General features: G+C 45.7%; 1 protein-coding gene across 3 annotated transcripts in view; it reads right to left on the bottom strand.

Annotated features, from left to right (window-relative positions):
- LOC135055150 (poly(ADP-ribose) glycohydrolase-like) overlaps positions 1 to 21,966 on the bottom strand; it is a 300,584-nt gene extending 278,618 nt beyond the window's left edge. Inside the window, exons 1-2 of one of the 3 annotated variants that reach the window (XM_063958851.1) lie at positions 21,812 to 21,966; positions 5,160 to 5,322 (exon numbers count right to left, since the gene is read on the bottom strand). In XM_063958851.1, the coding sequence (XP_063814921.1) occupies positions 5,160 to 5,322; positions 21,812 to 21,921 (273 nt within the window). In that variant the 5' untranslated portion in view covers positions 21,922 to 21,966. The other 2 variants (XM_063958852.1, XM_063958853.1) reach the window with 2 other exon arrangements.
- Positions 21,967 to 22,472: the final 506 nt, after the last annotated feature.

Genomic DNA, 22,472 nt, shown 5'->3' with positions numbered 1-22,472 from the left:
GTACTGTGTCTGCTGCTAATATATAGACTGGTTGATAAAGAGATAGTATACTCGTAACTAGTATGTATGTATAAAGAAAGAAAAAAAAACCACGGTTAGGTGGTATATACAATTATGGACGGGCTGCCGAGTGCCGACACAGAGGTAGCCACAGCCGTGAACTACCGCACTGTACTGTGTCTGCTGCTAATATATAGACTGGTTGATAAAGAGATAGTATACTCGTAACTAGTATGTATGTATAAAGAAAGAAAAAAAAACCACGGTTAGGTGGTATATACAATTATGGACGGGCTGCCGAGTGCCGACACAGAGGTAGCCACAGCCGTGAACTACCGCACTGTACTGTGTCTGCTGCTAATATATAGACTGGTTGATAAAGAGATAGTATACTCGTAACTAGTATGTATGTATAAAGAAAGAAAAAAAAACCACGGTTAGGTGGTATATACAATTATGGACGGGCTGCCGAGTGCCGACACAGAGGTAGCCACAGCCGTGAACTACCGCACTGTACTGTGTCTGCTGCTAATATATAGACTGGTTGATAAAGAGATAGTATACTCGTAACTAGTATGTATGTATAAAGAAAGAAAAAAAACCACGGTTAGGTGGTATATACAATTATGGACGGGCTGCCGAGTGCCGACACAGAGGTAGCCACAGCCGTGAACTACCGCACTGTACTGTGTCTGCTGCTAATATAGACTGGTTGATAAAGAGATAGTATACTACTAATATTATATATACTGGTGGTCAGGTCACTGGTCACTAGTCACACTGGCAGTGGCACTCCTGCAGCAAAAGTGTGCACTGTTTAATTTTAATATAATATTATGTACTCCTGGCTCCTGCTATAACCTATAACTGGCACTGCAGTAGTGCTCCCCAGTCTCCCCCACAATTATAAGCTGTGTGAGCTGAGCAGTCAGACAGATATATAATATATATAGATGATGCAGCACACTGGCCTGAGCCTGAGCAGTGCACACAGATATGGTATGTGACTGACTGAGTCACTGTGTGTATCGCTTTTTTCAGGCAGAGAACGGATATATTAAATAAACTGCACTGTGTGTCTGGTGGTCACTCACTATATAATATATTATGTACTCCTGGCTCCTGCTATAACCTATAACTGGCACTGCAGTAGTGCTCCCCAGTCTCCCCCACAATTATAAGCTGTGTGAGCTGAGCAGTCAGACAGATATATATAATATTATATATAGATAATAGATGATGCAGCACACTGGCCTGAGCCTGAGCAGTGCACACAGATATGGTATGTGACTGAGTCACTGTGTGCTGTGTATCGCTTTTTTCAGGCAGAGAACGGATTATAAATAAAACTGGTGGTCACTGGTCACTATCAGCAAAACTCTGCACTGTACTGAAATTAGTAAATCAAGTGTCTCTTTAATCTATTCTAAACGGAGAGGACGCCAGCCACGTCCTCTCCCTATCAATCTCAATGCACGTGTGAAAATGGCGGCGACGCGCGGCTCCTTATATAGAATCCGAGTCTCGCGATAGAATCCGAGCCTCGCGAGAATCCGACAGCGTCATGATGACGTTCGGGCGCGCTCGGGTTAACCGAGCAAGGCGGGAAGATCCGAGTCGCTCGGACCCGTGAAAAAAAACATGAAGTTCTGGCGGGTTCGGATTCAGAGAAACCGAACCCGCTCATCTCTACTAAGAAGAAGTAGGTCTGACTTCTCTCCCCTCAGTCCCACGATGCAGAGAGCCTGTAGCCAGCAGGTCTCCCTGAAAATAAAAAACCTAACAAAGTCTTTCCAGAGAAACTCAGTAGAGCTCCCCTAGTGTGTGTCCAGTCACTCCTGGGCACATAATCTTTCTGAGGTCTGGAGGAGGGGCATAGAGGGAGGAGCCAGTTCACACCCAGTAAAAGTCTTTTAGTGTGCCCATGTCTCCTGCGGATCCCGTCTATACCCCATGGTCCTTTTGGAGTGCCCAGCATCCTCTAGGACGTAAGAGAAATATGATTATTAGCATCAGGCTCTGCCCCACTGGAGCTTACAGTCTATAGGGCCAATGCAGAGCTGAACGCAAATCTGCCTTAATTGCTCCCGCTTTACATGCATGGAGATAAATGTGTATATTCTTCCGGCATACAGTCGTTAGGTCGACACAGCTTAGGTCGACAGCCATTAGGTCAACCACTGAAGGTTGGCATGGGCATTAGGTTGACATGGTCAATAGGTCGACATGGGCATTAGGTGGACATGTACTAGGGCAACAGGTCAAAAGGTCGACATGAGTTTTTCAACTTTTTGGGATTTTTCCATACTTGACGATCCACGTGGACTACAATTGGAACTGTAACCTGTAGCGAGCGAAGTGAGCCATTCAAGGGGATGCGGCGCACTAATTGGGGTTCCCCGTTACTTTACGAAGAAAACGACACCAAAAACAGTCCAAAAACTCATGTCGACCTTTTCACCTGTTGACCTAGTGCATGTCGACCTTCAGTGGTCGACCTAATGACTGTCGACCTAAGTTGGGTCGATCCAACGACCCATACCCATTCTTCCACATGATGCCCCCATCCTTATGCCCAGATCTGTAGCTGTTATTATCAGTGCGCCCCAGGATGCAAAAGATTCATCTGAAAACAGCTGTAGTTACACTCATGCCCAGCTCTGCACACGCCGCAGTTATTTCAGTGCTTACTTACTGAACTTCACTTACATATAAATGCCCCTTTATCACCCAGTTATAGCCCCAAAGCCGCATGCAGACTCAGTCACATACCATTGCACTATGCCCAATGCTGTGTATGCACCGGTCCCTGGAGCATGCTCAGTGCAAAAACACACAAGATATGGCCTCAAAACTTGATTTGTATCAGCCACTAACCACACAAATGCACTAAGGTCCTTTTCATCAGAAGCCAATTAACATTATACATACCTCCCAACATTTGAGATCAATGGAGCGGGACCTGCCCGAATAGGGGGTGTTGCCTATTGAAAAGGAGGTGTGGCATCACGGGAGATCCTGCTTTCATCATGGGGGGCATGCCCAGCGCTCTGTGAGCTGCTGGTATGCCCCCTCTTCCTCTGTCTCCACTGAAAAGACACTGTGCGCTTTCTAAGCAGAGCAGCAGTGACAGGAGCCTCCCAACTGCCCCACCCCCACCCCCCTCAACGCAGGGTACTGCGGCCCGGGGGTGGGAAAGGGGGCAGTCCCCAAAAAATGGGACTGTCCCTCGAAAATCAGGACAGTTGGGAGGTATGATTATAGTATGTTTTAGACTGTGGGAGGAAACTAGACTACCTAGAGGAAACTCACATATAGTGTACGATCCAAAACTGAATGTATGGTCCCAATACTGTGAGGCAGCAATTGTCACCACAGTGCAATTATGTCACTGCAAGTACGGCAGAGAACAAAGAGATCCTGTAATGAGTAGACTAGAATGAATGGGTGCAGATGCACTATGCAATCATTACTGTAAATTAGAATATATATTATAAGAGGTTGTTAGCATATAATTGGCCAATAATATGGGCTTGCCCACCGCATCGAGGTCACCTCTATCGAGCAAGTCCCTACACTTTGGGGTTCACATCCAGCATGCAGGGCACCCCCAAACCAGCACAGTACCCCCCCCCCCCCCAAAAAAAAAAAAAAACCAGGGCATCACACTAATAGAAAATAGTGAGGTGTAATAAAGTATAGGATAAGCAAAGGTAGTTACGGAGTGTAGAAAGTGTTATAAAATAGAAATAGCATATGTGAAAAAATATACATGGATAAAAAAAGCACACAGAGGTAGTGATAAAAATTTACAGACAGAACAGTTCAGGGCACCCCACAACCCAATGTTTACCCCCAGCAAACTGACACTATATGAAAATAATAGGATTTACTTTGTATTATGCCTCAATCATAAATGTGCAGTCAGATGTAGGTCCCTGCTTAAAAACAGTTAGGAAGGTGGGAGGAGGGATGCTAGTCTAGAAGGAAGCATATTATTGGCCAAATATATGCTAACAACCTCTTATAATGGTGTAATGGATAGCATTACTGCCTCACAGCACTGAGGTCATGGGTTCGATTCCCACAATGGCTCTAACTGTGTGGAGTTTGTATATTCTCCCCGTACTTGCGTGGGTTTCCTCCGGGTGCTCTGGTTTCCTCCCACAATCCAAAAATATACTGGTAGGTTAATTGGCTCCGAACAAAATGTAACCATAGCGTGAATGTGTCGGTGTGTACATGTGATAGGGAATATAGATTGTAAGCTCCACTGGGGCAGGGATTGATGTGAATGTGCAAATATTCTCTGTAAAGCGCTGCGGAATATGTGTGCGCTATATAAATAACTGGTAATAAATAATAATATTCTAATTTACAGTAATGATTGCATAGTGCATCGGCACCCATTCCTTCTAGTGTAGTACCATAAATCTCAGCAGATAGCACCTCTCATTACAACTACTAGGGTGTGCAGTCTATACCCATTCCCCTTGTATAGTCCTGTAGGGACTAGTTGCATATTATAAACCTTTGGAAGTTAATATTAGGCATTTGCAGGTAGGTCATGATTGAGTTAAGTAGAAGTCACAGAGACTATTACATCATACTTGCATAGGCTCCCTCATTCTGCAGTAGACTCCTTGAAATAGAAGCAATCTCCCTGACTCCCTGAATAGTCCAGCAATCTCCCTGATTGCACCTTAACCCCATTATGCAGCTGTTACATTACATCACAGATACATACAATCAAATGGGAACATCAGTGCCATTTCCCTGCATTGGTTATAAGACACAATGATCTCTATGGCTACATGCATTTTAAATAAAGTTTCTCGTGGCCACTTACAGTATATGGAGCCTATTGTAAAGCACAATACATGAACAAATTCTGCAAAATATAAGAGTCTTTTCTTCCACAAGTAGATCTTTCTAACTTTGGGGCTCATTTACATTTGGATGTAAGTCATTTTTATGACTTGCCTCTCAGATGTAGCAGTACAAGTTCACACTGATAGGTGTTACTTTCACATCTCCCTGAAATGCTTTTTCAAAAGTAGGCAAGTACAGTATGTATTACATCCAGTTTGGCATATTACATAATATAAATAATCATTACTATTTTCCCAGCAGGCAGTATAACTGCTTGGACTCCTTACCTCTACAGTGACCGTATGGTTTTCTGATGGCCTCAGTGCTGCTGAATGTTCTATGTTCCATATTGTCATTCTCTTCATGGTCTCCAGTGGAGTGCCAAGCCATTTTTGGCCTGATGCAGAATGTTTGGCCATTTGGCTTTGATGATCTCTGTGCAGATCTTTACTGTTTTTGGGATAGACTGGAGTTAGTGAGCTGTACTTTACTACTGTACATCAATACATAAATAAACTCAAAATCTTAACAAATGCTCAACTACCACACAAGTAACAATTTCTTTAGTGCAAGAAAGTCACACACATAGACTAATACCACCAGTAAGCATAGGCGTGTGCACAGGGGGTGCCTGGTGTGCACAGGCACCCCCTAATGTCCCCTCACGCCACACCTGCTGTAGCATAGTCTCTCACTGTGCCTCCGCTCCCCCCCTGCAGCGCTCGCCTCCCGAAGTGGACGATATACAGTACACTGGTGGTCATTCCGAGTTGTTCGCTCGTTGCCGATTTTCGCTATATTGCGATTAGTCGCTTACTGCGCATGCTCAAGGTTCGCAGAGCGCATGCGCTTAGTTATTTTATACAAAAGTTAGGTATTTTACTCACTGCATAACGAGGATATTTCATCGTTCTGGTGATCGTACTGTGATTGACAGGAAGTGGGTGTTTCTGGGCGGAAACTGGCCGTTTTCTGTGTGTGTGCGAAAAAACGCTGGCGTTTATGGGAAAAACGCGGGAGTGTCTGCAGAAACGGGGGAGTGTCTGGGCGAACGCTGGGTGTGTTTGTGACGTCAAACCAGGAACGAAACGGAGTGAACTGATCGCAATGGCTGAGTAAGTCTGGAGCTACTCAGAAACTGCTAAGAAATTTCTATTCGCAATTCTGCGAATCTTTCGTTTGCAATTCTGCTATGCTAAGATACGCTCCCAGAGGGCGGCTTAGCGTGTGCAATGCTGCTAAAAGCAGCTAGCGAGCGAACAACTCGGAATGAGGGCCACTATGCGCAGCAAGTCTATATCGGCAGCATAGAGGGGACTGATGTCAGCTCCGCCTCTTGATGTGACGTTTTGGTGTCACGCAGCACTCCCTCCCTTCTCACACAGCTGCACTTTCCTCCTGCCTGTGCTCTCAGTGTGCCCTGTCACTGCCGTCCCGCCAAAGCCGCAGGCCCAGCTCAGGCAGCGTTCCTCTCAGGAGGACTTGGAGCCACTGCTGGAGTGGAGGACACAGCTGAGACAGCAGAGGGTGAGACTCTCTCAGTCTTTTCTTTTATTCTTTCTACTTTGGTTCTATTTTTTTCTACACATGTATATATATATAAGCTGAGCCAAGCATTTAGTAGTTTCCTAAGTGCACCTATAGTATATATATATATATATATATATAACACTCACTTCTTCAGCGATGCAGAAAAAGTAGACAAGCCAGCACTCACGTGTAGATGAAAGAAAAGCAGGATTTATTCCTTAACCAAACGGCATGGTGAAGTACAGCAAATACAGCAAACACAGCCCTGTATTTGCTGTACTTCACCATGCCGTTTGGTTAAGGAATAAATCCTGCTTTTCTTTCATCTACACGTGAGTGCTGGCTTGTCTACTTTTTCTGCATCGCTGGAGAAATGAGTGTTTTATATTTATTGCTGCCTTGCACCACCATTTTTTGCTTTATATACATAGGCTTTGAGTGCTGTCGTGATTATATATATATATATATATATATATATATATATATATATCCCTTTTCTTTTTTTTATTTTAATGAGTGCATTTGTTTTAGATCTCATTCAAAACAAAAACTTACTGTATTTGGCCAGGTTAGCCAGGGGAAAAAAAAAGCATGTATATACTATATATACATGAAGTTAACCATCCCCCTCCCCCCATCCTCCCAAAGGAAAAAATAAGAGAGATCTGTGGATGCACTCATAATAAATAAATAAATAGAAAAGAAGGGCTGCATAAATAGGATTTTGGTTACCTACCGGTAAATCGTTTTCTCGTAGTCTGTAGAGGATGCTGGGGTCCACATTAGTACCATGGGGTATAGACGGGTCCACCAGGAGCCATTGGTACTTTAAAGAGTGTGGGCTGGCTCCTCCCCCTTCTTTCCCCCTCCTACCAGACTCAGTATAGAAACTGTGCCCGAGGAGACGGATATCTTCGAGAGAAGGATTTTACACAGATAGTGGCGAGATTCATACCAGCTCACACATACAAGGCACATCAAGCTAACTACTGTAGCTTGAAAACTCAGCAACAGCTGAAACATTACTTACCAAGTAACATTGCAGTACACAACTAAAACAAAGTTGTACTGAACCAGACAACTATTGCAGGAAAACGAAGCGATGGGCGGGCGCCCAGCATCCTCTACGAACTACGAGAAAAGGATTTACCGGTAGGTAACCAAAATTCTATTTTCTCTTACGTCCTAGAGGATGCTGGGGTCCACATTAGTACCATGGGTTGTACCAAAGCTCCAAGAACAGGAGGGAGAGCGCGGAGGCTCCTGCAGGACTGATTGACTGAACTTCAGATCATCAGAGGCCAAAGTATCGAACTTGTAGAACTTAGCAAACGTGCTCGACCCAGACCAAGCTGCTGCTCGGCAAATTTGTAATGCCGAGACACCCTGGGCAGCCGCCCAGGAAGACCCCACCTTACGAGTAGAGTGGGCTTTAACAGACGTAGGACACGGCAATCTTGCCGTAGAATATGCGTGCTGGATAGTGAACCTGATCCAGCGAGAGATTGTCTGCTTAGAAGCAGGATACCCACATTTTTCTTGGGATCATACAGGACAAACAGAGAGTCCTATTTTCTGTGACGAGCAGTTCTCTTCACATAGATTTGCAAAGCCTTAATAACATCCAAGGACTTTGATGAAATTGAGGAGTCAGTAGCAACTGGCACCACAATAGGCTGGTGGATATGAAATGCCGACACAACCCATAGCAGAAAAACTGTTGACATGTCCGGAGCTCAGCTCTATCTTCATGGAAGATTAAGTAAGGGCTCTTAAAGGACGAAACTCCAACTCCGACACACGTCTAGCAGAATCTAAGGCCAACAACGTGACAGCCTTCCTTGAAAGAAAGTTGACCTCAACCTCCTGTAGAGGTTTAAACAGTTCGATTGGAGGAACTGCAACACCACGTTAAGGTCCCAAGGCGTCGCATGCAGTACAAAGGCAGGTTGGAAGTGCAGAACTCCCTTCAAAAAGGTCCGAACTCCAGGGAGGGCAGCCAATCGTTTTGAAGAAAATGGATAGAGCCGAAATCTGGACCTTAACAAATCCCCAAACTTAGGCCCATATCCACACCTGCTTGCAGAAAGAGGAGAAACAGTCCCAGGTTATTTCCAAATATGATGGTAATGTTTAGACATTATTCCTTTCCTAGCCTGTATCAGGGTAGGAATAACCGTGTTCGGAAGGCCTTCTGAGTTAGTATAAGGCGTTCAACCTCCACGCTGTCAAACGTAGCCACAGTAAGACTTGATAGGCGAACGGCCTCTGCTGCAGCAGGTCCTCCAGAAGAGGAAGAGGCCTTGGCTCTTCTTGCAATAGAGACAGAAGGTCCACGTACCAAGCCCATCTTGGTCAGTTTGGAGCAATGAGGAACATTTGAACTTTCGTTCTCCTTATGAGCTTTTAGAACTCTTGGAAGGAGTGGAAGTGTAGTATACACCGACTGGAACACCCACGGAGACACCTGGGCATCCTTGTGGGTCCCTCGACTTGGAACAATAGCGTTGAAGCTTCTTGTTGAGATGAGAGGCCATCATGTCCATTTTGGGAAAACCCAAAGGACTGTTATTGCCCTGAACATTCCCAGATGGAAACCCCACTCCCTTGGATGGAGAACTTGTCTGCTGAGGAAGTCTGCTTCCCAGTTGACTCCCGGAAGGAAGATTGCTGACAGCGCCAATGTGTGTTTTACTGCCCCGAGGAAGATTCTTGTCACCTCTGACATTGCAGTTTTGCTCTTCATTCCGCCCTGTCGGTTTATGTAAGTCACTGTCATTACATCGTCCGAGTACACTTGAATGGCCCGATTTCTTATAAGATGGGACGCCAAAAGTAGACCGTTGTATACGCCTCATAGATCCAGAATGCAGAGCGGTAGTTCGGCTTCAAGACTAGACCACCTTCCCAGGAAGGTTTCCCTTGAGGTGACTGCACCTCAGCCTCGGAGGCTTGCATCCGTGGTCAGAAGGATCCAGTCCTGGATCCCGAACCTGTAGCCCTCCAGAAGGTGAGGTAATTCAAGCCACCAGAAGAGCGAAATCCTGGCCCTTGGCGACAGACGTGTTCGCTGTTGCACGTTTAGATGAGATCCGTACCACGTGTCCAGGAAATTCAGGTGGAAGGCCCGAGTATGAAGCCTACCATACTGGAGTGCCTCGCAAGAGGCCACCATCTTTCCCAGGAGGTGAAAGCATTGATGAACCGACACCCGGGCTGACTACAGGACATCCCGGACCTTTGTTTGTATCCCCAACGTAGAAGATATACCCTCTGCACGTCTGTGTCGAGGGTCAGTCCCCGAAAGGACTGGTTGGTTCCAAATGTGATTTTGGAAGAATCAGAATCCCACCGCGGACTCCGAGTAGGTGGATCGCGAGAACAAAGGTCTGCAACAGCTCCACCTTGGATGATACCCTTGACAGTAGATCGTCCAGATGCGGAATCATGTTCACCCCCTGCTTGCCATCACCTTGCTGAACACCCTTGGTGTTGTGGAGAGGCCAAATTGCATAGCCTGGAATAGGCAACGACAGTCCCATAGTGCGAATCGGAGATAAGCTTGATGCGGCGGCCACATTGGAATGAGGAGGTACGCATCCTTGATATCCAGGAATAACAGTAATTCACACTCTTCCAGAGCTGATATCACCGTCTGTAGAGACACACCTTTGAACAGGAACTCCCTCAGGAGGGGTTCAGTGATTCCAGGTTCAAATGGGTCTGACCGAACCATCCAATTGCAGTACCACGAAAAGGTTCAAATAGTAACCTTCGTTATACAAATAAGGTGGAAAGGCACAAGTACCCGTGACTCCACCCACTTCTGGACTGTCTCTTGCAGGACAGTCCTGCCTGCCAGCAGAGCTGACCAACCTGATTTTGAAAAATCAGTGAGGAGGGAGATGAAATTCCAGCCTGTACCCCTGGAACATTACACTCAGGGATCCAGGCCGGACGACACCCAGACATGACTGAAATGTCTGAGCTGAGCTCCCACCGGCCCCACCACGCCCCGTGCAGTCCACCATCATTCAGAGGACCTTGGTGCACCTGAAACAGGCGCCTGGTCCTGGGAACCTGCAGTAGCCGGTTTCTTGGACTTGGGCCTACCTCCCCGAAAGGAGGCATTGGATGGCCAGGCTTCCCTGGCTTGGCAGCCTCACAGGGCTGTGATGCAGTTGAAGAAAAACGTTTCTTTGGAGCAGGTGTAGCTAAGGGAAGAAAGGGTGACTTACCCACTGCAGACGTGGAGAACCACATATCTAGCGCTTCCCCAAACCGAGCCTGACCTGTGTAGGGTAGGGTCTCCACACTTCTCCTAGATTTTGCGTAAGCAGACCACTGACGTAGCCACAGTACACAACGAGGTGATACCGACATGGAAGAGATTCCTGCAGGCATGGAACCCAGGTCTTTCATGGATTCAGTCAGAAACCCAGCCGAACCCTGAATGTGATGCAAAAACAATTCAACATAATTTTTGTCCATTTTATCCAAATCCTCAAGTAACGTGACCACTTTACTATAGACTTGGCAATGCATGCACTGGCAATAGTGGGACTTTACATTGCCCCTGAAGCTGTGCACACTGATCTGAGCGTATTATCAAGTTTACGGACAGCCAGCTTCAACACCGGATGGGTTTCCCACTCTGTCCTATCCTCCACCGGGAAAGGAAAAGCCACCTGGATCCTCCTAGGGATCTGGAATATTTTGCAGGATTAACCCATGCTTTTTCAAATAAAGCATTTAATTCGTTTGACGCAGGGAAGGTTAGCGAGGCTCCCTTATTAGTGAAGGGAGCCTCCTCAACCTGCTAGGTGTTGTATCAGAAATATTCAACACATCTCTAATAGCCTCTACCATTAACAGCACTTGTGCAAGAGATGCCGCCCCCCCCAAACATATCCCCATCACCGTCTGCAGGGTCAGAATCGGTATCCGTGTCGTCTTGCTTAACCGGCGCAAGAACATGTGTTTGGGAACATATAGTGGGAGGCCCTGAGGTGACAGAACTGGGCCAGACTGCCATAGAGTCCTGTAAAGCCTGAGGTGCAAATCCAGCCTGTGCAGCTCTATTATAATTCTGAGAAATCACAGATTCAATAGAGGAAAAATACTCAAGTTCCCTTGCGGTTAACTGTGCTAAACCAGTCCTATCCTGATTACATGGAATGGGATCATCCTAAGAGGATAAATCCTCCGCAGCATATGACAGTGTCCCTGGACATAGCTAAAGATGACCACAAACACTCCACACACACAAAGGGGATTACAGACAGCGTTTCACCCCCAAGAATGGCAAGAGAAACACAGAGATTGGAGCCAAACCACACACAGCGCTTTTATCTAAAGGGAGACCCCTTATCAGCCCTGACTGTGCACCTTAATAGGATACACAGTCGTTTTGCAGCCCCCCTCCCCTTCTACAACCCCCTGGTACCGTGAGAGATAGCTGGAGTTGCTGTGGAGGGACCTGCTTCTCCTGATCAGCGCTGAACGCTGGGTCCGCACTGAGAAGCTCCGCCCCTGAAATGGCGCTGTCTTCTCGCTCACCATGGATTATACTGGCCAGAGGATTTACTCAAAGCCCCCCCACCCCACCCACCCACCCGCTCTGTCCTATTTTTATTGTCTGCGGGAGTCACTGCTATCAGTGCCTCCCAAGCTGATTTTAGTAGTTACAATTATTAGAATAAAATAAAGAAGATACTTATGACACAGAATATGTGTCATAAGTATCTTCTTTGTGTAACACTTGCTCACCTGTAAGATGGGACGTGGTAAACAAAACTACACTCACAATTTTATTTTTCTGTTGATTGTGGCTATGCCTCCACCCAAGTTTTGTGTTATTTCCAATAACAGGGCAGTCTTGGGAAACCTTAATACCATTAGCAAATAAGTACACTCAGTCAATTAAATTGACACAAGGCAAAAAAAAAAAGAAGAATTTATTAAGCTGGAACTTACTCTTCGCCCGACATCTTCCATAGACTGGCACAGAATAAAAGTAAAGCATTAACTTGTAAACAATTATTAGCTAATGAACTCCCATGGCCAGCATAAAAAATGACCATAAAAGATATTGCTATATTACATTTTGATGCAGTCACATTTCAATAAATGTATAGAGTACAAAAACTTGTTTTATATAAAAGCTTGAATAACTAATAATAAATTACTTTGCTATAACTCCCTCCAGCATCCTTGAGCTTGTACCCTTATTTCCCAAGTTAAAATGGTCCTGGACCCAATAAGATATACTACCTCACACAAACCAACACTCACACGCCGTACCAAAGTTACTACTCTTGTAGTCTATGAAACTCTAAAATACAGAAATAATTAAAATATTAAGAATTAAATTATTTGCAAGTTTTGTTGTTGGCCATACTCTTGTTGGTGCACAAATTTGTTTATTATGGATGGTTCTTTATTGTTTGATGAACCCGGGTTCAATGACACTGTAGTTCTTCCTTGCTGAGTTGAATTAAATAAAGTTACAATTAGTTGACATTCTACTATAATCTCCACATATCAGTTAATATCCAACATTTGTAGTCAGTGACGTGCTCCTAGATCTTTCTATAGTAGTATCCAAGGGTATTAATCCCTTCTTTAAACAAAATCTCAGTTTCAGGGTAACCACTGTTCTGTTTTTATATATCCGACATGCAGCTGTCTAAAAAGTTTGACTTAGTCTAGATGGCAGCTATGCAGAACTAGCATAAACAGATGTTAGTAAGGGTGTGTAACACACTGTGAGATATTTTCTTTCGATTTTGACTATATAGTCAAAATCGCAAGAAAAGTTAGTGCAGATCGCAAGGTGAGAGTCACCTTGCGATCCCGATTCGATCCCGATGCGCAGTCCCGCCAGGTCGGCATCGCAAGAAAAGATAGGGTGTGTACACACGGTGAGATATTTTCTTTCGATTTTGACTATATAGTCAAAATCGCAAGAAAAGTTAGTGCAGATCGCAAGGTGAAAGTCACCTTGCGATCCCGATTCGATCCCGATGCGCGGTCCCGCCAGGTCGGCATCGCAAGAAAAGATAGACTGTGCAGGCAAGTCAATCCTTGCTAGATCGGTGTACTATCTAGTTCATCTCACATGTCAATGACATCTCACAGACTGTGCAGGCAAGTCAATCCTTGCTAGATGGGTGTACTATCTAGTTCATCTCACATGTCAATGACATCTCACATAAGCCAAAATCTCACATAAGCCAAAATCGTAAGCACACATAGTCCATATCTCAAGAAAAATTAGTCAAAATCGGTGGTGCTGGGCTCCGGGGAGTTCAAGGGAAATCGCAAGTGAAAATCGGGCATAGCAAGGATCTCACGTGTGTACACACCCTAAGTGTATTAGAAGATCCTAAGGGTTTACTGATATATATTCTATTAGTCTATGAGTTATGGCTGTGCTCCTGCAAATATGAAATACCAGTCTGGTACTTGAAGTTATTTAGCCCTTAGTTGTTGATACCTTATTCAGGCTATATAATCTATGACTGGAATGCTGCAAGTCCACTACTAGTAATAGAGCTAAAGTTAACTCCTCTCCAATGTGTACTACTGACTCACTGTAGCTGTCATTGATGTAGCTCCTTTAATAAATCACTTTTCCTGGTGTTACCACCTTAATTAGTGATACAGGGTTAAGTTACAGCTTTGTTTACTGTGTAACTAACTGTGGCTGCAATTCTATACAGTGTTGGTGTGTCTGCTTTAACTTACTAGCTGGATCCTCTGTGTGGGCTAAAAACATCCAGGAACTGCAGCCTGTGTTCAATGTCTCTTCAGCCTGACCTCCTCTCCTGTTTCTGGGTAGCTGTCACTTCTAAATCTGCCTTCTGATCCAGCTTTCTGTGGCTAGTTTACTGCTACCCACTATTCTTTTACCTGGATGTCTGTATTTACAGCTCTGCTGCTCCCCCGGACATACAGTAGCACCGCCCATTCGGCTGATCACTGTCGCTTCCCTTCTCAGAGCAGTTCACTCAGACAGGACTTAACAAGGGGCAGGCTCTTAATCCTTCCATGCTGTAAATCAGGTAACCACGGCACCCTACTCCCTGCTGAGGTGACAGGACAGGAGCACAGCTGTTTTCAGTCTGATTACCTCAGGCGAGTCTTCCCCTCTCAGAACGGAGCTCTATATCATACCTCCCAACTGTTCCGATTTTCGCGGGACAGTCCCGTTTTTGCGCACAGCGTCTATTCACTGGAGTCAGAGGGAGAGGGGGCATGCCAGTGGCTCACAGAGCGCTGGGCATGCCCCCTCAGTGATGAAAATGGGGCATGGCTCGCGATCGCGGGTCCTCCCGTGAAGCCACGCCCCTTTTGTAGGCCACACCCCTTTTGGGGTGAACGCGGCTTTGCCGCGCGCGTGTCCCTCTTCCAGCAAGGACAAAGTTGGGAGGTATGCTCTATATATCCTTCACTGCACTTGGGCATTGAAGACATTAACCCTATATTATAAACTGCACATGTATAAACACATTGAAACACAATTTTACCAGTTCTGATCACATATATATATATATATATATATAATGCTTATACATCCTATATCTAACTACCCTAAATATAAATACTTACTATGTTATCACTACACATTGGGTTACATTTGTATTATTTTAATAATTAATCCATACCTCCCAACTGTCCCGATTTTCGCGTGACAGTCCCGTTTTTTGGGGGACTGTCCCATCCACGGGCTGCAGTGTCCCGCGGTGGGGGAAGTGGGGCAGTTGGGAGGCTCCTGCACTTGCTGCTCTGCTAAGCAGAGCAGTGGTGAATAGACGCTGTGTGCATGTGCACAGCGTGTATTCACTGGAAACAGGAGGAGAGGCGGCATGCCAGCAGCTCACTGAGCATGCCCCCTCACTGACGAAGCCATGCCCGTTTTTCATAGGCCACACCCCCTTTTTGGGTGCGTGCGCGGTGAAGTGTGTTCCTTTTTCATAAAGAGGAAAGTTGGGCGGTATGATTAGTCACAGGGGAGGCACTGCCTCCCCTGACTGCACATCCCTGGTATTTATATACAATGATGAGATTGGTAAGGTAGCACCACCTCTCTTTTAGTATTAGCATATAGAAATATAGATGATACTCATCTCGTGTGGCGTAATGTGAAGTTCAGCTCATACTGTGTAGGGTAATGTGAAATTCAGCTACTTTGTGGGATAATGTGAATTTTGGCTCATACCGTGTGGCATAATGTGAATTTTGGCTCATACCGTGTGGCATAATGTGAATTTTGGCTCATACCATGTGGAGTAATGTGAATTTTGGCTCATACTGTGTGGCATAATGTGAATTCGGCTCATACAGTGAGGGGTAATGTGAATTTTGGCTCATACTGTGTGGCATAATGTGAATTTCAGCTCATACTGTGTGGCATAATTTGAATTTCAACTCATACTGTGTGGCGTAATGTGAATTTCGGCTCATATTGTGTGCCGTAATGTGAATTTCGGCTCATACTATGTGGCGTAATGTGAATTTTCGCTCATACTGTGTGGCGTAATGTGAATTTCGGCTCATACTGTGTGGCGTAATGCGAATTTCGGCTCATACTGTGTGGCGTAATGTGAATTTTCGGCTCATTCTTTGTGGCGTAATGTGAATTTCGGTTCATACTGTGTGGCGTAATGTGAATTTCGGCTCACACTATGTGGCGTAATGTGAATTTTGGCTCATACTGTGTGACGCAATGTGAATTTCTGCTCGTATTGTGTGGCGTAATGTGAATTTCGGCTCATACTGTGTGGCGTAATGTGAATTTCAGCTCCCGCTGTGTGGCGTAATCTGAATTTCGGCTCATACTGTGTGGCGTAATGTGAATTTTGGCACATACTGTGTGGTATAATGTGAATTTTCAGCTCATTCTTTGTGGCGTAATGTGAATTTTGACTCGTACTGTGTGTGCTAACACGCCCAAAAGGTGGTGCTAAACACGCCCCTTCTGAGGTGCACCCCCTAATAACAGCTGCACATGCCTATGCAGTAAGATAAAGTAAGAAACAGTAGTCAGATATAAGGCCCAGCAGCAATGGCATCCCCAATACAATGGGGCAAATTCAATTAGCAGTGTAATTTACAGCTATTGACACTTTTGCTGCATTTGCATCTTTTTTTACCACAAATTTACTGCATGTGCACTCCTGTGATGTGCGTATTCAATTAAAAAAAATCAGAAAAATGGGATGACCATGAAAATTGGTGACGAAAGTGAAAAGTGAAAAACGGGCAAGTTTGCCTGTAACCCCCAGAAACAAGTAAATTAAGATTGGATAACAGTTTTGATGTTTATTATTAGTTATACTGTAATAAAAGTATTTCTGGCACTTAAGTCAGATGGCTTTTATATACATTTATTTTTTTTTTAAATGTAAAAAAAAATGGTACAAAGCTATTTTTTTCAGCAAAATAATAATTACATTTTGGGTATATATCTGGGTCATTTTAGTGGACTTTAAAAAAAAAAAAGTGGAAAAACACCGATTACTCCCACCTGCAAGTATAAAAACACTAGTCCCACTCGTAAAGCATCCCAATATTACTGTCCATACCTTGTACCCCTATATTTAACATTTTGCAAATTTTTACCCCAAAAATTACATGTCAATATTGGCCAACTAAAAATAATAAAAAAAACATAGAAATGCATAATTATAAGGGGCGGATTAACAATGCGGCTGGTGGAGCTGCAGCTTCAGGCCCCCCATGAAAACAGGCCCACACCACCAAGAAGGATTCGCTTTAGACAGGCAGAAAACATTTTCCTGTCACCACCAGCGGCTGTCCAAAGCGATGCCCATTCAGAACCCATGTTCACACCCCACCCGAGGAACCTCTCAGTCCTCTGTACAGTGAGTCCGGCCACTAGAACACTTTCAAAGGTCGGCACAGTGGTAGGCTTTACAAGCTCTCCCTGCACTGCATAGCATGCCTCCCCCCTCACTGCGCCATCTGACGTTGCGCTGCATGGCGTCACATTGGCACAACCGTGCAGGGTTCTGCATGGGAGCCACCATACAATGCCATGGCTGGGGTGTACTAAGGACGAGAGGAGCGACTGAATACTCCTGACTGCCGAAGAGCTGCCTGTTACTATACCACTGGCAGCACATGACATTCCTGGCAATCAGTGCCTTTCAGTGGAGCGAAGACCGGTGGCCCCAGCCTGGAGGAGGAACTGAGTCAGAGAATCAAAGAAGAAAGAAGAAGGTAACAGAACTTCAGGTTGTAGATACCCAAACACTAAATAAAGGGGAGGAACACAGTGACGTGTGGTGGGGTGAGGCAAGTGAGAACATCATAATGGACACGGGGAGAGGGGGGGGGGATCATAATAATAGACAGTGGTAGGGACATAATAATAAATACAGATAATAATAGACAGAGGGGGAGACATAATAATGAACACAGAGGAGGGTGCACAATACGGAAGTCAAGAGAAACAGTTATTGCTCACTAGTAACATCTATAGGATAAATGTATCTTGAAACATAAAATAGTTTTATAATAACAATTAGACTGGAGCTAGTCAGATGACCTGCTGCTTGACTGGCCCTACAGAAAACACGATACAAAAAAGGAGGGGGGGGGGGAGACTGCAAAAATATTGTTTGTATATTTTTGCTTGATAAAATTGATAGGAGACTTCTCTTTATACAAATAAAACAATTTTTATTATCCTGAATACTTATAAAACCTATGGGATGGTATCGGGATGCCATTGGTCACAATACTGACAGGGGCATCCCGACACACAGGATCCCAGAAACACCTACTAGGTAAGTATACTAAGCTCCTGCCCCCTAACCCTCCTTTCCTGCAGCCTCACCCTAACCCTCCCTGGTGGTGCCTAACCCCCCTCCCCGCAGCCTAATCCTCTTACACCCCTGCAGTCGAACTCTAACCCTCCCTTGTGGTGCCTCCAGGGCCCCATACACTACCGCAACATGTCCGTCTGACATGTCGCGGGCGATCACCCCCGGCAGCATCCCGGGGGGCAGGATCACCCAAGATACATTGTATGCTGTCCTTTTGCTTACGATGTATCTTGGGCGATCCTGGACGATCCCAGCCAGGCCTGTGGGGTCGGACCAGTTTTGAATGTGCAGCACATTCAATCTGGAGGATCTGATCCGATGCTCACGGGAACACGCATCGGATCGGAAACCCCCCCAAAATGCCCGATTTCATCCGATATATCATGCCAAATGCACAAAATCGGATGAAATTGGGCATTATCGTCCAAGTGTATGGGGCCCTGAACTCTAACCCTCCCTTCCCCAGCCTTACCCTAGCCTACCCTATACTGCCTAAACCTAAGACACTTCTCCCCCCACTACAGTGTAACCCTAACCAGCCTACTTATGTTTGGGATGCTGGCAATCGAGATTCTGGCATTGGCACTGTGATCAATGTCGAAGTCCCAGTGTCAGTGTTTTGATGAGTGTCGGGATTCCGACTGCCGGTATCCCAAATGCCGGTATGCTGACCAGATCCCCAAACCTACACAAAATTCACATAAACATATATAAAAACACATAAAGAGCAAAGCCCTTTTTAGCTGAATTAGCTTATTCATATAGGGTGTAAATGGTTCCACCTGTTGTAGAAAAAATATAATAACAGTTCCTACAGAAAATCCACTTATACGCAGTTGAATAATATAGGATAAGTTACAGGACCACGTTTAGTTCATTAGTAGGAGACTCCTTGATGGATATTGTCTCTTATGCATGTTCACTTGAGGACTGTTGCCCCACCGAACAAATAGGTTAATGAACCAGAGAGTCCAGGATGAAGATATCCCCCACAGATATGTCACAGATCTGTTGGAGATCATTACATCTACCTAAGCTTCCCGAGTGCTACCAGACCTGCTTTAAGTGGGGCGCTGCTATAGCCGGAGGTGTGTGCAAGGCAACAATACATTGGGGATATCCTCATCCTGGACTCCGATTTGCTCAGCAAAGCAACAATCCACCAGCCTGCTAGAACCTGAACTTGCTAACTTAAGAGACGATTTCCATCTTAAGGTGCATACACATGGGGGGTCATTCCGAGTTGTTCGCTCGCAAGCTGCTTTTAGCAGCTTTGCACACGCTAAGCCGCCGCCTACTGGGAGTGAATCTTAGCTTATCAAAATTGCGAACGAAAGATTCGCAATATTGCGAAAAGACTTCTCTGTGCAGTTTCTGAGTACCTCGAGACTTACTCTTCCAGTGCGATCAGTTCAGTGCTTGTCGTTCCTGGTTTGACGTCACAAACACACCCAGCGTTCGCCCAGACACTATTCCGTTTCTCCAGCCACTCCCGCGTTTTTCCCAGAAACTGTAGCGTTTTTTCACACACACCCATAAAACGTCCAGTTTCCGCCCAGAAACACCCACTTCCTGTCAATCACATTACGATCACCAGAACGAAGAAAAAACCTCGTAATGCCGTGAGTAAAATACCTAACTGCATAGCAAATTTACTTGGCGCAGTCGCACTGCGGACATTGCGCATGCGCATTAGCAACTAATCGCTCCGTTGCGAGAAAAAAATAACGAGCGAACAACTCGGAATGACCCCCCTGGTGCAATGTAACCTTACAATTTTGACTATATTGTCAAAATCGTAAGGAAAGTTAGTGCAAATCGCACCGTGTGTACACAGCTTGCTATACCGATGCGCACTCCCGTGGGGTCGGTATCGCAAGAAAAAATACACTGTGCAAGCAAGTCAATCTTGACTATGGAGACGAATCAGACCTGATCGCTGCTGTGCGTTTTCGCACAGCGAGCAATCAGACACAAACTGCACATGCGTATACACCACAATGCGCAGGTATATCGCACGGGTAAAAAGGGGATCAGTTATGGGTTTGTGTGATGGATCCGTACGCACGGGCGATTGCAAGGAGATTAACAGGAAGAGGGCATTTGTGGGTGTCAATTGACATTTTCAGGGAGTGTTTGGAAAAACTCAGGTGTGTCCATGCATTTGTAGGGAGGGTTCCTGACGCCAATTCCGGTCCCAGACAGCCTGATGTGATCGCAGCGTCTGAGTAAGTCCTGGGCTGCGCAGAGACCGATCGCACACTTGCACAGCTAAAATACACTCCCCACGTAGGCAGCGACTATCCTATCGCAGGGCTGCAAAACTCACTGCCCAGCGATCAGGTCTGAATTACCCCCTATATTGTGTATAATCTAGTACATAGGGGGTAATTCCAAGTTGATCGCAGCAGGAATTCTGTTAGCAATTGGGCAAAACCATGTGCACTGCAGGGGAGGCAGATATAACATGTGCAGAGAGAGTTAGATTTGGGTGTGGTGTGTTCAATCTGCAATCTAATTTGCAGTGTAAAAATAAAGCAGCCAGTATTTACCCTGCACAGAAATAAAATAACCCACCCAAATCTAACTCTCTCTGCAAATGTTATATCTGTCCCCCCTGCAGTGCACATGGTTTTGCCCAACTGCTAAAAAATTTCCTGCTGCGATCAACTTGTAATTACCCCCATAGTATAGTCAAAATTGGCACTGTCAAAATTGCAAGAAAAGATAGTCAATATCGGTGGTTCAGGGCTCCGGGGAGTTCAGGGCAAATTGCATAATCAAAATCAGCACTTAGTCAATATCTCACCATGTGTATGCACCATAAGACAGGTCTGGCCAACCTGTAGCTTTCCCGCTGTTGTGAAATTCCACACATTCCAGCATGCTCTGCCACAGTTTCAGTATTTCTTAAAGTGTAGCATGACACCATGCTGGGACTTGTAGTTTCACAATAACTGGAGAGCCAGAGGTTGGCCAGACCTGATCTAACTCTCTCCTACTAATGAACTAAACCTGTTCTGGTAACTTATCCTATATTATTCCAGTGCCGTAACTAGACATTTTAGCGCTGTGTGCAAGATACGGCATTGGCTCCCCCCCCCCCACACCTTATGCAAAACATGGGCAGTGCGCGCCAAAAAAATTAGGGCGTGGCTTCATGGGGAAAGGGTGTGGCCACAAAATAATACCAATTCATACTACGGTGCACAATAGTCTCCATTATTCAAATTACACCGCACAGTAGCACCACTACACCAGGTAGAGCCCCTTTTTACACATTACGGCAGACAGCGTCCCCCTTTTTACACATTACGGCAGACAGCGTCCTCTTTTTACACATTCCGGCAGACAGCGTCCCTTTTTTACACATTATGGCAGACAGCGTCCCCTTTTTACACATTACTGCAGACAGCGTCCCCCTTTTTACACATTACGGCAGACAGCGTCTCCTTTTTACACATTACGGCAGACAGCATCCCCCTTTTTACACATTACATCAGACAGCGTCGATAGAGAGAGAGAAAGTGAGAGACAGACAGACAGACACTTACCATCTCTCCCCGCTGTCCTCTGTGACACTGGCTGGTGCTGCTGTGCTGTGCTGTGCTGGGGCGGGCTGTGGCTGGGCAATGGAGCTGAGCGGCGTCGGCGGCTGGAGCATGCTTGCAGGTCCTCCCTGCTTTGAAGCTCCGTACAGTGGAGCTGTGACGGCTTGCACCTGGGGCATGTTGGTGGGTCCTCCCCGCTCCCATGCTCCGTAGTACGGAGTATGGGAGCGGGGAGGACCCGCCAACATGCCCCAGCCGAAAGCCGCCTCAGCTCCACTGTACGGAGTCCGTACAGTGGAGTGGAGCTGAGGCGGCGGGCTGCGGCTGGGCAATGGAACTGTACGGAGCTCTGATGCTCCGTACAGTGTTAAACAGTGCCGTGACTGTGCGCTCCCCACGGCTCTGCGCTGTGTGCGAGGCCCCTCTCGCACACACCTAGTTACGGCCCTGGCTGACGCACTCATACATCCGCACGCTGATGCACTCATACACATATACATAGCCGTACACTTATACACATATATACACAGCTGTACAAATATACAGTCACACACTTATACACATAACCACATACTTACACACAGCCACACACCTATACCCATATATGCACACAGCCACACACTTATACCATACTTACCGACTTTTTTGCTGCTCTCTCCGGGAG

This window comes from Pseudophryne corroboree, chromosome 3 (assembly GCF_028390025.1).
Source record: "Pseudophryne corroboree isolate aPseCor3 chromosome 3, aPseCor3.hap2, whole genome shotgun sequence".
NCBI lineage: Eukaryota > Metazoa > Chordata > Amphibia > Anura > Myobatrachidae > Pseudophryne > Pseudophryne corroboree.
Note: the sequence above shows the minus strand (reverse complement) of the source record. Positions and strands in the feature narration are given on the sequence as shown.